This window comes from Sardina pilchardus, chromosome 14, assembly GCF_963854185.1.
Source record: "Sardina pilchardus chromosome 14, fSarPil1.1, whole genome shotgun sequence".
NCBI lineage: Eukaryota > Metazoa > Chordata > Actinopteri > Clupeiformes > Clupeidae > Sardina > Sardina pilchardus.
In genome coordinates, this window is record NC_085007.1 from 7072510 (window position 1) to 7087255 (window position 14746).

At 48.1% G+C, this 14746-nt stretch overlaps 1 protein-coding gene across 1 annotated transcript in view; it reads right to left on the bottom strand.

Annotated features, from left to right (window-relative positions):
* The window catches only part of nsd3 (nuclear receptor binding SET domain protein 3), a 33956-nt gene that overhangs the window by 12512 nt on the left and 6698 nt on the right, over nt 1–14746 (bottom strand). The window contains exons 5-15 of the mRNA XM_062554098.1: nt 13290–14132; nt 12350–12479; nt 11254–11354; nt 9221–9266; nt 8473–8603; nt 7220–7345; nt 6007–6127; nt 5503–5700; nt 4693–4872; nt 2370–2519; nt 401–557 (exon numbers count right to left, since the gene is read on the bottom strand). Of these exons, the coding sequence (XP_062410082.1) occupies nt 401–557; nt 2370–2519; nt 4693–4872; nt 5503–5700; nt 6007–6127; nt 7220–7345; nt 8473–8603; nt 9221–9266; nt 11254–11354; nt 12350–12479; nt 13290–14132 (2183 nt within the window). The remainder of the gene's footprint in view (nt 1–400; nt 558–2369; nt 2520–4692; nt 4873–5502; nt 5701–6006; nt 6128–7219; nt 7346–8472; nt 8604–9220; nt 9267–11253; nt 11355–12349; nt 12480–13289; nt 14133–14746) is intronic.

Below are 14746 nucleotides of genomic sequence, written 5' to 3' on the forward strand. Positions count from 1 at the left end.
AACAGTGCAGGGTTAGGGTAGAACCGGGGAACAGTGCAGGGTTAGGGTAGAACCCACACTAGGGGAACAGCAAAGGGTTATGGAAGCCACTTCCGGGAGCCACTTCCGTCCCACTCGACGCCCATGCTGTTGGGTCAAAGATTGTTAAGGCGGAGCAAGATATTTCATCAGAAGCCACTTCCGAGAACCCAAATCGCACGAGGGGGGGTTGCCAAACCCCCCTTTAGGCAGAGCAGAGGCCATAGACTTCAATGGAGCTCTGCTCTGCATAAATGGATAATTTTACCCACCCCCCCTCGTGTTTTCTGGATTCCCAGAAGCGGCCTCTGATGAAGGATGCTCCTCCTTAACAAATCTTTTTGCAGGTGCATGCCTGATTGCCCATGTGAGCGGTACTCACCGGTAATTGCCCAGCTTGACCCAGACGATCTGCTTGTAGTGCGGCTTCTTGCCCGTTCTGCACTCGCTGCAGAGCCACACCCCCTCCGGCATCTCCACGTTCAGACACTCCGGGTGGAAGGCTGCCGGACAGCCCTCGCAACACAGAAGTCTTCCTCCTTATCACACACACACGCACACACACACACACACATACAATGACACACACAGGCACACGGCACAGGAGCACAAAGGGTTATTACGTGCAAGTCTTCGTCCAAACAGCAGGGGGCGACATTCTTCAAAACGTATCCCTCGGCAGACAGGCGAGGAGGAGGAGGAGGCGAGGTCGTGAACTCTCTCGCGCCATAAATACTTCAGACAAGCGAAAAGCGAATCCCCCCAGGGGGTCCTCTCCTTCCTTCGGCACGCACGGGCCTCCGAGAGTGGCACAGAGCGGAGGAGCAGAGCGGCCCCGCACCCCACATCTGTTTTCGCCATCGCCGTCGCAGTCACCTGCCACGACTGCTTCCTCTGCCACACGCGGAAAAACTGACGTGCTTTTTGGGCTCTGCCTCGGGATACGTTTTGCTGAATGTGCCGTCAGGGGGGCAGGGATTGGTTTGGTTTGGATTGGATTGTTTGGTTTGATTGGTTGGTTGAGGGGGGGGGGGGGGGGGGGAGGCAAAGCCAAGTGCATGGTGGGAGACGGAAGGCCAGAAATCACCACAGATAAGTGCCACCATTCCAAAGCATGCGGGCTTCCCAGGGTGTGTGTGTGTGTGTGGTGTGCGTGTAGTGTGTGTATATGAAATTGGGGTGTTTGTGTCAAGGACAGTGAGCACTCACTGTCTCCCACCCAGAACAACACACTCATCTAGTCACATTTTGGATGGCGTTCTCATACAGGCTTACGATATCAATGGCGATATGACCGCTGAATAAAACAACACATTTATGAAGATGATTTGTTATCACTTATCAGGTAAGCAAATCTGTTTGCCTCGTCAATCCTTCTCAAAAAGATCATCGTTTTAACTTGTAAGTGTCCATTCGTCACATGATCTGCCAATCATTTTTCAATCTGGATATGAACTCTGTGTGGGCCATTAGGCAACGGTAATCCAAAACACCATCCAAAACACACTAAAACCCTAACTGCAGGATGCACAGGGTTTGAGTTTGAGGATTTCGAGTCGTACGATGCCTAACGGAATCAGCGACAATCGGAAAAGCATGAGGTGAGAAATTGGAAGCACGAGCGAAGTCATTATTTCAGAGCAAGCTGGGAGACGAGTGTGTACCTGCATGTGTGTGTGTGTGTGTGGTGTGTGGTGTGTGTGTGTTGGGGGGAGTGGAAGGGGGGAGGGTCAAGCGTGACGCAGGGAAGCAACCGCAGGATTACGGTGAAAGGCAGCAGAGACAGCGAGGACACACACACACACACACACACATACACACGCAGAGGAGCCCAGCCACTGACTCACTCTGAAGATACATGTGTGCATGTGTAGGAGTGTGGCCTTTCAATGGCTGAGAGTGTGTGTATGTGTGTATGTGTGTGTGTGTGTGTGTGTGTGTGTGTGTGTGTCTGTGTGTGTGTGTGCGCGTGTGTGTGCCTCACAGCACAGGCACCTAAATTTGAGCACCTTACTGCAAAATTGGTTTTGTTACTGGAAGTCTAAATCAGAATCAAAACCAAATCACCCAAACAGCCATTAACTCAGGAGAGACACACTGTGTGTGTGTGTGTGTGTGTGTGTGTGTGTGTGTGTGTGTAGTGTTGGGGGGTAACTGGATAAGCACCAGATCTGAACCCGAGTCAGGTGCCAGACAGGATTAACACAAACATAAACAAGAGGAGGCAAAAGCAAAACAAAAACAAAACAAAAAAACTTCAAGCACATAAATGATTGATCGAGCAAAAAGCAGCAGAAAAAAGGGGGTGGGGGGGCTCATTATGAACAGCAAACTGGAAAACATGAGTTTACCTTTGCCAATATTCTTTTGGGTAGCTGACGAAGAAGAAGGAATCATAGGTAATGTCATCAACTCAGCACGATTTGACTCAGTCAGAAGGAAGTGAGACTTAAAGGTATATGAGCTTAATATGCGGTCAGTGAGGTCGTGCACTACAAGGCCTACACAGGACAAGACAAACAGGAAGAGAGGTGAGATGCAGGGGGAAACTACCTGTGATTACAGAAAACGAACACACACACACACGGACATTCAATCACGCACTCACACAGGCACACACACACACACACACACCACTCACGTCAAGACACACAGTTGAAAAAGAAATCAATATCACAGAAACACAGACAAAGAAAAAGGAGGATGACCCGTGAAATGACGAGAGCGGTGTAGGCTTGGGGACCTTCTGCTGCTCTCAGAAGCTAGCGAGCATCATAGTGTATTCTACAACACTAATAGCCTAGTCATGATTTACGATTAGCGAGCGTCATAGTGTATTCTACAATACTATTAGCCTATTCATGATTTACGATTAGTGAGCATCATAGTGTAATCTACAATACTATAGCCTATTCATGATATACGATTATTACAATGGCTTACACCTCATGATTTTCCATACATTTGGTGCACTAGAGCAGCAAGCTCTGTTGGCTCATAACTAGCAATATTAGCATTACTTAGAATAGCTAACTAGTGGTGGGTGAGTATTCATTAGGTCGATTCAACAAATTATTACATAAAAGAGAGGTAAAAGAAGCCATTTTGAATAAGATTGAAAAAAAATATTGTGTGATGATTTTAACTGATAAGATTCCTCTCCGCCTGATTATATATACCAAGTTCTTTCATATTCAAGGCAACAGATTGCATCACCCTGCGATCTGATCACGCGAATGAAGCAACTCTTTGAAGTTAGCAGTAGAATCGTCATTGTCATTTCTCAGTACACTTCAGCGGCTATGAATACTGAGAAACCGAATGCACAGAGAAGCTTCCCATGCCCACGCAAACCTAAAGATGACGTCACAATCAAGAGCTCTACGGTCCAATCGGATCATCTAGTCTACAATCGACCAACTACTGTGCAATCCAATAAGATCAACTACATCTACATTTGAAGTCTACAATCAGGAAATCTAGAAATAAATAAGATAAGTCTCTGTTAAAAGCAATTACTGCAATTCAGAGCACTGGATAGATGCTTGGTCAAAGGGCAACTGCTGCATTGCTATTGATATTAGTGATGACAATGTGTCAGAAGAGTAAACAACCAGGAAAGAGAAAACAAACACAAACAACAACAACGACTGGATCTTGTAGGAGAGAAACAGGGAAGAAATTGAGGGTTAGTCTTAAACAAAAGTCAAGAATGACCGTTTCACATCTGTGTATGTAGTGAGGAGGCAACAGAGCCACTGAGTCGTTAGGGTGAGCACTCGCTCTCTCACACACACACACTCATACGCACATGCTCACACACACACACTCTCGCTTGCTCTCTTTCTCTCACACACACACACACACACCTTTCTCTCTCTCTCTCTCTCTCTCTCTCTCTCTCTCTCACACACACACTCGCTTGCTCTCACACACACACACATCTTTCTCACACTAACACACACACACAGCTTTCACACACACACACACACACACACACACAGCTTTCTCACACACACACAGCTCACACACACACACACCTTTCTCTCTCACACACACACACACACAGAGTGAGTGGTGTTAGAGGACTACAGGAGATCTTCTCTAAAAAGGGGGGGGACAGGATGTGAGCACTAACACACACGTTAGCTTTGAGGTTAAGCACGAATAGCCCTACAAGTCACAACTCATACAGGTTACTCTGACCAGACACGCACGTACATTAACACACACACACACGCACACACACACACACACACGCCTCTGTGCAGCGCTTCACTGAAGAGTGAGTGTTAGAAAGCAAAGTCTCTCGACTCCAAAACAGAACAAAAACCTAAGAATGCATCACTTAACAATCACTTAATCTCTAAGCACAGATGTTGAGGTAGGAGACAAAAGGATTATTACATGGTAAATATGGTATCATAATGACTGACGCAGACTATGCTGCATTGCTTACAACATAACCATGACAACCACTGATATGGCAGACCTCATGTGTGCACACTTTTAATGAAGTACTTCTCTATAAAGTGTGGCTCGATAAACACTTATTCTGTAAGGGCTTTAAAAAAAGAATACTTGCACTGTACGAGACATCTTTTAACAAACACGGGTGCTGTTGGTGAACGTGTGTGTGTGGGGGGGGTGGCATGAGAGGGGGGGCGCTCTTACCTCGAGCACAGAGGAAACACCAGCCTACGTTTACCGGTGAGCAGAGGTGGCCATTCCGCCGGGCGCTCGAGTGGTTGCTGCACACGATGAGGTGCGGAGTGACCATCACGCAGCCGGCCGCCACGCAGCCGTCTCCTGTGTGATAGGCCACCGGGCAGCGGAGACAACGCATCAGACGGCCTGGAGGGGTGGGGGGGGGGAGGTAGAGAGAGAGGTAGAGAGAGAGAGAGAGAGAGAGAGAGGGGGAGATGGAGAGAATAAGAGAGAGGGAGAGAGAGCGAAAGAGAGATGGAGGATATCGGAGGAGAGAAGGAAGAGATCATAGAACGTTAGAGAGCTACATCAGATGATGAGACAGAAAAAAAACAAAAAAACCCCCCCAAAAAACCAAAAGAAAACACATGGCACTGCTTCCAAGACACCTGGAGAGCCCTGACCCCAAGAGCATGCCCACCTTTACTGCCCCTGAGAGCAAGCCCACCTGCACTAGCTCTAACCATATGCTGACCTGTACCACTGTAACTCTCAGAACATGCCCACCTGTCCTGGGAATAAGAGCGTGTCCACCTGGACTAGGTCTCAGAGCGTCCTCAGCTGTACTAGCTCTAACTGAATGCCCACCTGTACTGGCTCTAACTGAATGCTGACCTGTACTGGCTCTCATAGCGTGCCCACCTGTACTGGCTCTCATCGTGTGCCCACCTGTACTGGCAATAAGAGCGTGCTCACCTGTACTGGCAATAAGAGCGTGCTCACCTGTACTGGCAATAAGAGCGTGCTCACCTGTACTGGCAATAAGAGCGTGCTCACCTGTACTGGCTTTCTGCAGGTCCCTCTCGAGACAGCAGGTGGCGCAGCTGTGCTGGGGGCACTGCAGCCCGCGCGGGTCCACGGCGGTGCCCGGGTACTTCCTGGCACAGGCCTCGTGGTAGAAGCGGCTGCAGCCGGGCACCGCGCACCTCCGTACATCTCCCTCCGCCACCTTACAGGAGAAACACGCGTGCGAACCTACGGCAGGGAGCAGGAGAGAGAGGCGGGGGGGGGGGGAAGAGAGAGAGAGAGAGAGAGAGAGATAGAGAGAGAGAGAGAGAGAGGAAGAGAGAGAAAGAGTGTGAGAGATAGAGAGACACAGATAGAGAAAGAGAAAGAGAGAAAGAAAGAAAGAGAGAGACAGAGAGAATAATTGAGCTTTATAGTATTACAACACACACAACAACAAGTGAATGGGATTAGAATGTTTGACTGCTCTACTGATTAATAAAGATATCAGATACACCAGACGTCATCACGGTGCACATCACGGGTCAGGCCCACCTGTTTTACACTCGTGGCAGATGGGCTCCCCCTCCGAGCCGGCCCCAAGGCATTCTGGGTGCATGAGTCTGTTGCACTCGCCCTCGCAGCACACCAGAGAGTCACCAAAGGACTCACATTTCTGCCGTGGACACGCAAACACACACACACACACACACACACACACGTCAGAAACAGCAGAAAATCAGCAGAATAATATCAGTAAGATCAGATTAGCATGAGTAATATCAGTAAGATCAGACGTACAGACATTCAGACGTCCAGATGCAACCCCTGACATAAACACATCAGTAACATATGACAAATCAACCACGTCAGTAACATATGATATGACACATCAGCTGAGGTCAGCAGACTCCCATCATCCCAGAGACAAACCAGCAACAATCTCCCAGCATCTGAAAAGAACCCTTGACAGTATTTGATCTCGGGTCCTCCTGCAGTTGAAAAGCGCAACACTAAAGAAAGGAAATATGCTTCGTTTGCAACTAAGCATGAACAGAACTCTGATATAGTAGATTGAGGGAACCGACAGCCGTCTGTAAAAAAAAGGTTTTCTGTGGCGCCGCAGAATTTCTGTGGCAGAGCAGCTCTTTTGCGTTTCGATTTCAGATGGAGGGGGGCAGTTTCCTACCCAAAACTAGAACGTTGCTGTGTCGGTAATCGCAAAGGCAGATGTGCCGTGCGTCATGTTATGAGTTTATGTACCATCATAATATGTTTGAATGTTGAGGCAAAAAAGGGGTTCCTCTACCACCCAAGGGCAGTAAACAACGTTAAGGTGTTATTTAAAAGAGACCTGTGGCCAGTGGCCAGTAATGGCCTGTACATGTCAGACTGGGCGATCAGAGAACCACAACATCTCGACACGTCTTGGTCGAAAGACTAGCCACATTACAAGATCATCTATCGTAGCCTTGCAGTCGCGTGTGGTCACATTGTCAGAATCAAGATGGGGGTTCGTAGGAGATTCCCCCAAAATTCTGAAATGCTTTTGGACTTTTTGGTCGAAACGTCGTGGAACGCCGCAGACAATAAATCGTGGGCCGTTGGGTATGTCAAATTACAAGACGCTTCTTCCCTCAAGCGTCGTCTCAACTTCTCATATTTGGACAGGACAGTGGAAATTTTACATCCGTCCACGACACAATCGTGGCAAAATCGGGCTGAAAATCGGGCTGAAATCATGCAGGAAATGTGCTGGAGGGCCCACCTGGCAGACGTTCTCCCTCTTGGACGAGCTGCCGCCCTGTCCAGACAGGTTGGAGTCCACCGACTGGGAGTCGGACCCGTCCGCATCCAGATTGGTGGGGCTGTCAGAGCGCTTCCCAAAACCCATCTGCTCCAGGGGACGCACAAACACACACACACAAACACGCACAGAACACACGCAGACATGCAAACATGCACACACACAATTGTCAAACTTTCTGAAAGCACACTCTGTATTCTCCTTCTGATTTCACAACCCATAGTGCACTGTGGCCTGTGTCTGAGTCGTTTTAAGGCTGTGGACCAGACTATTTATTTTGAGTTAAGCTTCTGAAAGCCGAGGAAAACAAATAGGACTGGACTGGACTGCTGACATCTCTCTGAATATAAGGCCATCTCCGCTCAGCTTATCAGCTCCTGCCAGCGTTGTGGTGAACAGACGGGTTCGAGTCCGTTTGAACATTGGAATGATCTCCTTTCTGCCTGACGCATCAGATATGAAGAAGATATTTTGGAGTGGCGACGGTGACGCTGAGGCTCTGGACTATGAGCATTGCAACACAGGCCTATATTGTGCAATACACAGACAACACTGTATCGTTCTTTACTTCCCCCTTCAAAGCCCAGTCCCAATTCTCTGTCTTTGTCTTACCCCTTCCCCTTTACAGTCCAGTCCCAATTCTCTGTCTTACCCCCTCGTCTTAGTTTTGTGAGTTCTCAGTGACAAAGGTCTGCCAGTTCAGAATGAGTGGGATCTAACCCACACTCTTGTGCAAAGATCTAAGAAAGACCTGATCTATTTCAATCTCTACTTAAGTGGGTCACTTATCTTGTGACTGTCTTTGTTGTTGTTGTTGCTGTTGTTGTCACCTTTTTTGCATTTATTTCAACAGAACAGTAAGAGACTGACAGGAAGTGAGTGGGAGAGAGATGGAATAGGATCGGGAAATGACCAGGGTCGGACTCGTAACCGGGGTCCCTGTGGTCTCTTGGGCCCGAATATGGTGTGGGTGCCAGTTTTATCAGTCACCCCAACTTTTACTTTCCCAGTGTAAACACACATTGTCTCAGGGCGTCACTCCCCTCTTCTGACAATGATCTTTGCATTCTGAAAGAATGGTCCTCTCGTCTCATTCTTCATGCTTTGTTTTGATTCATTTGCACAAGGGTGTATGTGTGTACTGTACTGTACTGAACTGTACAAGTCAGTTCCTGTTTGCCATGACATCACATCCTGTTCATCCCATGTCGTACCTGTGGGTCATTGAGTCCTCGGGAGTCGGAGTCCGATGTGTCACGGTAGAGCGAGCTCGCCATCTCCACGTCGGTTGACGCTCGACTGCGTTTCTTCAGCGGCTTGCAGGAGTCCGAGATCTCACTGGCTCCTGTGGGTGTGAGGGCGGGGCTTATTGGGTCACCCTGACCAATCAGCTGGTGGCTCAGAGAATCCTTTCCCTGTGTAGCTCTGCTCTACCGTCTCTGCAGAGTGGTGCTCTGTAAGCCATTTCTGCTCTCTAACTTACTCACCCTGCACCATTCAACTTGGCCAAGACATTACGCTTCTGAAGCGCTATCTGCTAACGCTGTTGATATTTACAACCTCATTAATCAACCAACTAGCTTAAAGCGGCATTCACACCAAGAAGGTTAACGATAACTACAACCATAACCATAACGATCACACTGACCAACGATAAGGAAAGTCTCTCCTCATCTTCTGAATGTGATGGCTAAATGTAATGGATTCTGATTGGCTGTTAGCTTTTTATTGTTCTCAAAATCGGTCTGAAAGTGATCCCCAACGATATCGTTCTTCACGTCTCGTATAGTTGTTGTTATTGGTGTGGACGGCCCTTAACTGTGTTAATATGGGAATAGTGTAATAACCACAGTCAAAGGTCTGGGGCCTACAGCGGTCTGACAAACAGAATCAGCCCTTCAAAAGTGCCGGAGAGGGAAAATAACAATACAAAACAAATAATAACACACAATTACACATTACCTTTCTGGAACCCAGTCTTCAAATCCATCTGAGGCGCAGTCTCTGCCTACAGAGGAATGTTAAATAAACATTACAGAGGAATCCGCTGGGGGGGGGGGGGGGACAACCTACTAGCTGCACTAAGACTGTCTTTACACCAGCGGTTGGTGTGAGTCAGTAACAGTCATGGTGAGAAATAGGCCATGTCACACAGCAGGGTGAGTTTGTGCCTGAGAAATCACGCATAGTAGCCATACACTGCAGGTCTCTTCTTTTAAGTGGCCAGAAGTGTTAACACGACACAAAAAAATGACAAAACAAGTTCTGTTCTCAGTAGTCTTAATGTTTTGCCCTTTTTCCACTAATTGTGTTAATTTTGTGTGTGTGTGTGTGTTAAGGAGTTCTGTAAGCACATTCCTTCATTATGAGAGTCTAAGAGAGGCCTTGCATAGCAGAATAAGAGAAAATAATTCTTTATTCTATTAAAAAATTAAAAACAGACACTGCCTGACAGTTCTCCACTGTGGTGATAGATCCACATGGCCAACATCATGTCCTCATCTAAATACTATCTGTCACTGTGTTTCGTCACTCTAAACCATGGAGCAGTTCTTATATGCTTCGGCAATAACTCAACCGTTTGACCTGACTGAGGAGTTGGACAGAGGACGGTGTGGTTTGATTCACAACCTCTCTGTTGGTGAAAAAGCCACAACAGGCCATGAGTTCAATCCTCCCAGTAGTCATGGAATAGCTATTTCTAGCTGAAGCGGCAATGTGTATGGAAGATTTTAAAGCAGCCTGTTAATCATTGACTAAGAATGGCTTCTTTAGTCACTGACTCCGTTAAAACATTCTCTTTCTCCCGCACACACACACACAAACAGGCTCTAGGATGCAGAGACACGCAGCACAGCAGCTGGCCGGAAAGTGTGTGTCTCTGTGTGTGTGTGTGTGTGTGTGTGTGTGTGTGTGTGTGTTGAGAGGGATGCTATACCTTTGTGGGAGCACGAGGATGTGAAGAGCAACTGACTGGTGCTACAGTAACTGCTTGGTGCAGCTTGGTGGATCTAATTTTTTGTTAGTTAGACAACAACCTAGGGGTCCATCTTTAGCCTGAATCTATGAAGTGCTATTATGGGTATGGGGGATACAGGAACGAATCCAAGATGATCTATTTGTGCTTTATGAAGCATTTATAATCATTTCTGAATAATGATTGAGACTGAGGTTTTTATACGAAGTCGGAGTCTGAAGATGGACGAGTAATTTTTACCTGATGTCGAAGACTGAGGTAGACAGGTTTCTTAGCGTGGATATCACCAGACCAAGCCAAATATTTTAAGACTGAACATTAATCTGGGGAGTCTGCTTTGTATTTTCTACTGCAGAAGAAGTGTGATCAATGGGCACAGTTCAAATGACTTTGCACGCATTTGGATAGTCCTACAACAAAACAGACTAATAATCTGGGTGCGCCAGATGGATAAAACCGTTTGAGATTGGTCCCCGCAGATTTGTAACGGAAGCAGGATAGAAAAATGTGAAGGCGTCCAGCCTGAGATGCAGGCCCATTTGGATCTGAATGTTCAGGAGGGATTGTTTTACCTGATGTTTAAAGGCCAGTTCAAACCGAAGATTCGCGACGGTCTGAGACGGTTGCGGAGAGCAGTTGCGGCGGTGTGAATCAAAAGTTGCAAGCAGTTGCAAGCAGTTTCAAGCCGTCGCTAAACATTCAACATGTCAAATCTTAGTTGCAGAGTTTTAGAATACTTTTGCACGGAGCTATTGTGACGTTGGCTAAAAATGTCTATCTTGTCCTCACGCCTATACTGTTGTTATGGTAACATTGTTGCCGTTTTAATGTTGTTGCAGTGGTCTAAACCCCAGTTTTAGAACACATTGTTGCAGGAAGTTGCTGGTTTTTAGAATGTTGCAGCTCGTCTCATCGCGGATCTTATGTTTGAACTGGCCTTAAGACTGAGGTAAACAGATTTCTAAAAGGTGGGTCTGAGGTAGACAGGTGAGTGTTCAGGAGGGGTTATTTACTGTACCTGCTCCTTTTTGACTTTCTTCTTTGGGACCGGCTCCACACTCTTCTCCGACTCAGAGCGACTTCTCACACATCTGCGCTGCAGTTTCCTCTCTAGTGGACCTGCGCGTACACACACACACACACACACACACACACACACACACACACACACACACACACACACACACACACACACACACACACACACACACACACACACACACACACACACACACACACACACACACACACACACACACACACACACACACACACACACACACACACACACACACACACACACAAACACACACACAAACACAAAAACAGTTACAACTGTTCACCACCAACATCACTTGAATGGATTAAAGCAAATTACTCTCATAAAAACATGCATCATCCACTCCCATATCCAAAACAAGAATACAAGCCCAGTGTCTTCCCTGTCAGCAGACAGACAGAACTCATCGAACCTGGTTTTGGACAAACTCAAACTACTATGGCCTAATTCTCTGAGCTCTTCATGCATTTTATATGGAGACTTGAGATGAAGGCACTTTGCTGCATGTCTTAACCGTGCAGTGATCAAGTTTACAGAGCACGCGACTGCAACAGCAGCAACTCAGTGCTCTGCTCTGTGTATGTGTACACAGAAGAGTGCTCAGTAGTGTGTGTGTGTGTGTGTGTGTGTGTGTGTGTGTGTGTACCTGACGAGTGCTCAGCGGTGTGTGTGTGTACCTGACGAGTGCTCAGTGGTGTGTATTTGCACGTGTGTGTGTGTGTACCTGACGAGTGCTCAGTGGTGTGTGTGTGTATTTGCGTGTATGTATGTGTGTGTGTGTGTGTGTGTGTGTGTGTGTGTGTACCTGACGAGTGCTCAGTGGTGTGTGTGTACCTGACGAGTGCTCAGTGGTGTGTGTGTGTATTTGCGTGTATGTGTGTGTGTGTGTGTGTGTGTGTGTGTGTGTGTACCTGACGAGTGCTCAGTGGTGTGTGTGTACCTGACGAGTGCGCAGCGGTGTGTATTTGCGTGTGTGTGTATTTGCGCGCGTGTGTGTGTGTGTACATCTGACGAGTGCTCAGGGGTGTGTGTGTGTGTGTGTGTGTGTGTGTACCTGACGAGTGCTCAGGGGTCGGTGTGTGTTTGCCGCTCTCCTGGTTGCTGGTCCAGTCACAAGGTGACGGCTCCCTCTCCTCTTCACTGGACAGAATCTCGGCCTTGTCACTGGAGCCCTGTGGAGAAGTCTAGGAGTGAACACCACACACACAGTGGTCAGCCCCAACACACACACACACAATGGTCAGCCCCAACACACACACACAATGGTCAGCCCCAACATACACACAATGGTCAGCCCCAACATACACACAATGGTCAGCCCCAGCACACACACACACACAACACACAAACAACACACACACAGCACACACACAGCACAGACACAGCACACACACAGCACACACACAGCACACACACCGCACACACACAGCACACACACAGCACAGACACAAACACCAATAGCCTTTGGGAGAGAAACGAAACCACCAACAGTGTAATGTTTTTGTCTGACGGTTAAGAAACCCTCTAAGCATGATGTAGCACAACTCCAACACACTTACCACACTTACCACACATACCACACAAAACTGCACCACACCTTAACACTCACACCTACCCACATCAACTCACAAGTTGTCACAACAGACTGACTGACAATGGATTCAAATGGATCAACAGGCCTTCAAAAGTACAGTATACAGTATATTGTCCACTTAGAATTATAAGGTTCTATCTACATTATGAGCAATTCTGAGATATTAAGTCTTAGGATATCAGTCATAGAGTTGAACTGATAAGCGGAACAAACCTCTTTAGACATAATGTCCAAAAATGCATACAACTACAAGAACCACCTCACCTCACCTTCTTAAGGTGACACAGAATAACATGGCAGTAACTCAATTTTGACAAAATGTCAGATATAACCTTACAATTCTAAGGAGACAATAAAGGTCAAGTGCCCCAGAGGTGTGCCCCAGTTCGCCCCCCCTCACCTCTGGAGAGGGCATCTGCTCCCCGCGCCTCCCCTCTCCCTCTTCCTCCTCCTCCTCTTCCTCCTCCTCCTCCTCCTTGGCCACCTGCTTGGGCGGCAGCAGCAGTTTCTCTTTGGGCAGCTGCCAGTCGCACTTGATGATCTCCACGTTGAGCTTCTTCATGGTGATGGAGAGCGGCAGAAGCTTCCGGGCCGCCGCCGTCTTCCACGCCGTCTTGACCGGCGCCGGGGACGACGAGGACGACGCGCCGGTCACTCCCGAGGCCGTCGCCGGGCTGCTGCCGCTCTGCGCGGGGGGAGAGCCCCTGAGGCGCGGGCCGCGTCGCACGCCGCCGGACTCCGTCCCCTCCTCCTCGTTGTCTTCCTCCTCTTCCTCTTCCTCCTCCTCCTCCTCCTCGTCCCCGTCGCTGCGTCTGCGGCTGGGGGAGGACTGCTCCTCTCCGCTCGTCATGCTGCACTGCCTGCGGGGCTGCTGTCGCCGAGGGCCTCCCCCTGGACCTCCTCCACCTCCTGCGCCTCCTGCGCCTCCTGCGCCTCCAGCGCCTCCTGCACCACCTCCTCCTCCCTCCCTCTCTCGCTCCACGGGTCCGCTGCGGGAGCGCCGGACCTTGCGTTCCGGTTTGCCAACCTTGCGCGGTCGCCCGGCGGAGATGGAGGTGGAGGTGGAGGTGGAGGCGGTGGCAGAGCCGGCGGTGCCGGGTGGTGTTCCGCCGGGCTCCTTGTCCACGTAGATGAAGGTGTAGCTCTCGTTGCGCTCCTCGTTGGTCATCAACAGGGCCGCCTCGGCGTGACCCACGCCCACCTCCCACTGGCTACGCTCCCGCTGAGACTGAGGCTTCAACAGCTGGAGAGATTATTTATAATATTTATCATCATCATCATCATCATCATCATCGTATGGAATGCTATGGCAACACTGAGACTGAGGCTTCAACAGCTGGAGAGATTATTTATAATCTCTATAATCTATAATTTATCATCATCATTATTATTATTATTATTATTATTATTATTATTATTATTGTAGTATGGAATGCTATGGCAACACTGTAAAATGTTACATTCATGCCAATAAAGCTTATTGAATTGAAATGTATTGAGAGACGGTGGGGGGGGGGGTGCAGAAGAAGAGAGAGGGAGAGTGAGCGAGTGGGGGGGGGGGGGGTTAGAGTAATAGTTAACATTAATACTATTTATAATATTAAAGGAGAATTCCGCCAATTTTTCACATACATCTTCTGTTGACTAATTTACTGAGTACTGTCAGTACGAAAAAAACAAAACAAAAAAAAACAAACCATTCTACCAACAGTACTCGATGACACCATAGTACCAACAGAGAGATCTATGTGAAAAATCACCGGAATTTTCCTTTAATAGTTAATATGCATTGTGTTGATATGGCCAGTGGCAACATAGTAGCTAAGGTTACGGTGTTGCTTTGGGTACACTGCCCCC